The sequence below is a fragment of the Symphodus melops genome, assembly GCF_947650265.1.
Source record: "Symphodus melops genome assembly, chromosome: 8".
In the NCBI taxonomy this organism is placed as follows: Eukaryota; Metazoa; Chordata; class Actinopteri; order Labriformes; family Labridae; genus Symphodus; species Symphodus melops.
This window is the reverse complement of record NC_136698.1, coordinates 27,521,599-27,524,098: the sequence shown is the minus strand read 5'-3', so window position 1 is coordinate 27,524,098 and position 2,500 is coordinate 27,521,599. Positions and strand designations below refer to the sequence as shown.

Genomic DNA, 2,500 nt, shown 5'->3' with positions numbered 1-2,500 from the left:
GACTTGTTTTTGTTTCTGTTGATCAAAGTCTTTTTATTTATTTTATTTTCAACATATCACAGGCCCAAAAGGACCAACAGAACAACAACACAAAAAACTAGAATGAATCCTCACCCAGAAACCAGACAAACACACAAACATTACACACCACCAGATATACAACAAAAGGAGAGAAATGATAAATTGTTTTTATCCAGACATAAATATTTATCATAAAAGGTAAATAAATAATAAACACAGAAATCACAGAACAAATGTCCCATGATGCTTTGCTGTTGTCGGCCTCCACCCCGTCGACACAAATTAAGAAATGTTGTCAGATATTATAAAAAGTCCTGACAGACCCTGGACTGGTGTATCTGATGTGGTCTCATGTAACATGGTCCAGGACTTCTTTAGTCCAGTATCGGTGTCCTGGCTCGGAGAGTACAACAGGCTGCTCATTTAAAGTCCTTATTAACACACAGACTGCAGGGACTGTTTTCCACACTGTGCTGTGAACTTTTCACTCATCTTCATCCTATTGTCTCTGCTGCTTTCCTTCAGGTCCTCATCACGTGGCGTCTGTATTTCCTGCCTCCAAAGATCCCCGCTAAGGTAGCTTTCTCTCCTGCTCTCTCACTGACAGATTCAAGATTTGATTTCCTTTCAGAAACTCTTCACCGTGTGCGTTATCTCTGCGTCTGCAGGTCGAGTCTACCTTCAACTTCTTGGAGATTCGAGCTTTGAATTCTCACCCTGAGCACCAGGTGAGTGTCTCTGTCACAGCTCTTTATGGAGCTGTCACATCACGTTCACCTTCAAGGAATGACGAGACGCATTTATGGAAAAACGAACTCCAGGGACAGACGAGAAAGTTAGGTGCAGAAGTGCACGTGGAGGATTTAGGGCGGGGCTAACTGTACCTGACAAGTTGTTATCCTCTGTACGCTTGGCCCCAGAAAGGATTTATAACTTGAGATTCTCCGAGCCACTGATTCTTCCACGGTACTTTGACGTCTCTGCTTGTGTTCAGGTTGTGATCGACACGGACAAAACGAGCTACTCGTTGAGGTTCGAGTCCCGTGAACAGCTCAATAATGTGGTCAGCCATATTAACTTTGCCCTGTCCCGAATATTCAACAACTCTATTTTTGCGTAAGTGTCACCTTCTCTCCCCCTCGTGCGTGCGTTTGTGTGCGTGTGTGTGTGTGTGTGTGTGTGTGTGTGTGTGTGTGTGTGTGTGTGTGTGTGTGTGTGTGTGTGAGAAAGATAAACGATGCCTCACAGTCACTGTGCTGCTTTCACGTCCTCAGCCCCTCCATCTGTCATTCAGACAGCGACCTTTCTGAGGGCAGCAGGAAGTACTCACCCAGCTCAGAGACATCAGTGGAGACGCAGAGAGCCTGTGGTAAGAGACACGCGATCATCAAACACACACACACACACACACACACACACACACTCAGACACATGCACAGTGTTTGGCTGCCTCGGAGGAAGTTGGCTCGCTCGCTCTCCACAAATACTCTCCCAGATGTTCTTTACAACATCTTCTGTCAGAAATATAAAAGATTGATAATTCAGACAAAATGTTTCTGTTTGCTCTCTTTCCTCTCCTGTTCCCGCCGAAGGAAGCAGCTGTTCACATAATCTCTTTGGTCTCTCTCTCTCTGTCTCTCTCTCTCTCTCTCTCTCTCTCTCTCGCTCTCTCTCTCTCGCTCTCTGTCTCTCTCTCTCTCTCTCTCTCTCTCTCTGTCTCTCTCTCTCTCTCTCTCTCTCTCTCTCTCTCTCTCTCTCTCTCGTCTCTCTCAGGAGGCTTCTCGGAGACGTACTCGGCTCTGTGCGACTACAACGGCATCAGCTGCAAGGAGGAGGTGCAGTGGGTAAGAGCTGTGTGTGTGTGTGTGTGTGTGTGTGTGTGTGTGTGTGTGTGTGTGTGTGTGTGTGTGTGAAATGAGGAGGTGATATTCTGCAGCATAGAGGCTCATGGGTAATGTTGCTCCTAGGATGTGGACACCATCTATCACTCCCAGGACAGCCGGGAGTTTAACCTGCTGGACTTCAGCCACCTGGAGAGCAGGTGAGTGGCGAGCGGCGAGCGGCGTGTGGCGTGCGCTCTTTAGTCTCCACGTTGTGTTTCCTTGTTGACCTCGGAGTTTCGTCTCTTTTCAGGGATTTGGCCGATCGTCGCGTCGATGGCGTACAACACCTGGTTCACCAAACTGTACTGCAAAGACCTGCGCATTGTGAGTTAACACGCAACTCACAGAGCGGCGTTTGAAGCTTCATACCTACAAGAGCATGTTAATAATAATAATATTAATAATAATAATAATCATAATATAAATAACAATAATAATAATAACTTTATTTATTTAGCAGTTTCCAAGCCAGAGGCACAAAGTGCTTCACACAAAAGTAAGATCGAGACAAAATAAGCTCAAAGTTATCTGACTGAACAACAGACCAGGAGCTCAGTCTCTGGGGTTGGAAACCGGAGGGTTGTCGGTTCGAGTCC

At 46.2% G+C, this 2,500-nt stretch overlaps 1 protein-coding gene across 1 annotated transcript in view; it reads left to right on the top strand.

The window, feature by feature from the left end:
• LOC306828609 (capping protein, Arp2/3 and myosin-I linker protein 3-like) overlaps positions 1 to 2,500 on the top strand; it is a 30,189-nt gene that overhangs the window by 8,339 nt on the left and 19,350 nt on the right. The window contains 8 exon segments of the mRNA XM_079351131.1: positions 547 to 597; positions 690 to 749; positions 1,016 to 1,137; positions 1,296 to 1,390; positions 1,795 to 1,865; positions 1,989 to 2,062; positions 2,155 to 2,163; positions 2,165 to 2,228. Of these exon segments, the coding sequence (XP_079207257.1) occupies positions 547 to 597; positions 690 to 749; positions 1,016 to 1,137; positions 1,296 to 1,390; positions 1,795 to 1,865; positions 1,989 to 2,062; positions 2,155 to 2,163; positions 2,165 to 2,228 (546 nt within the window).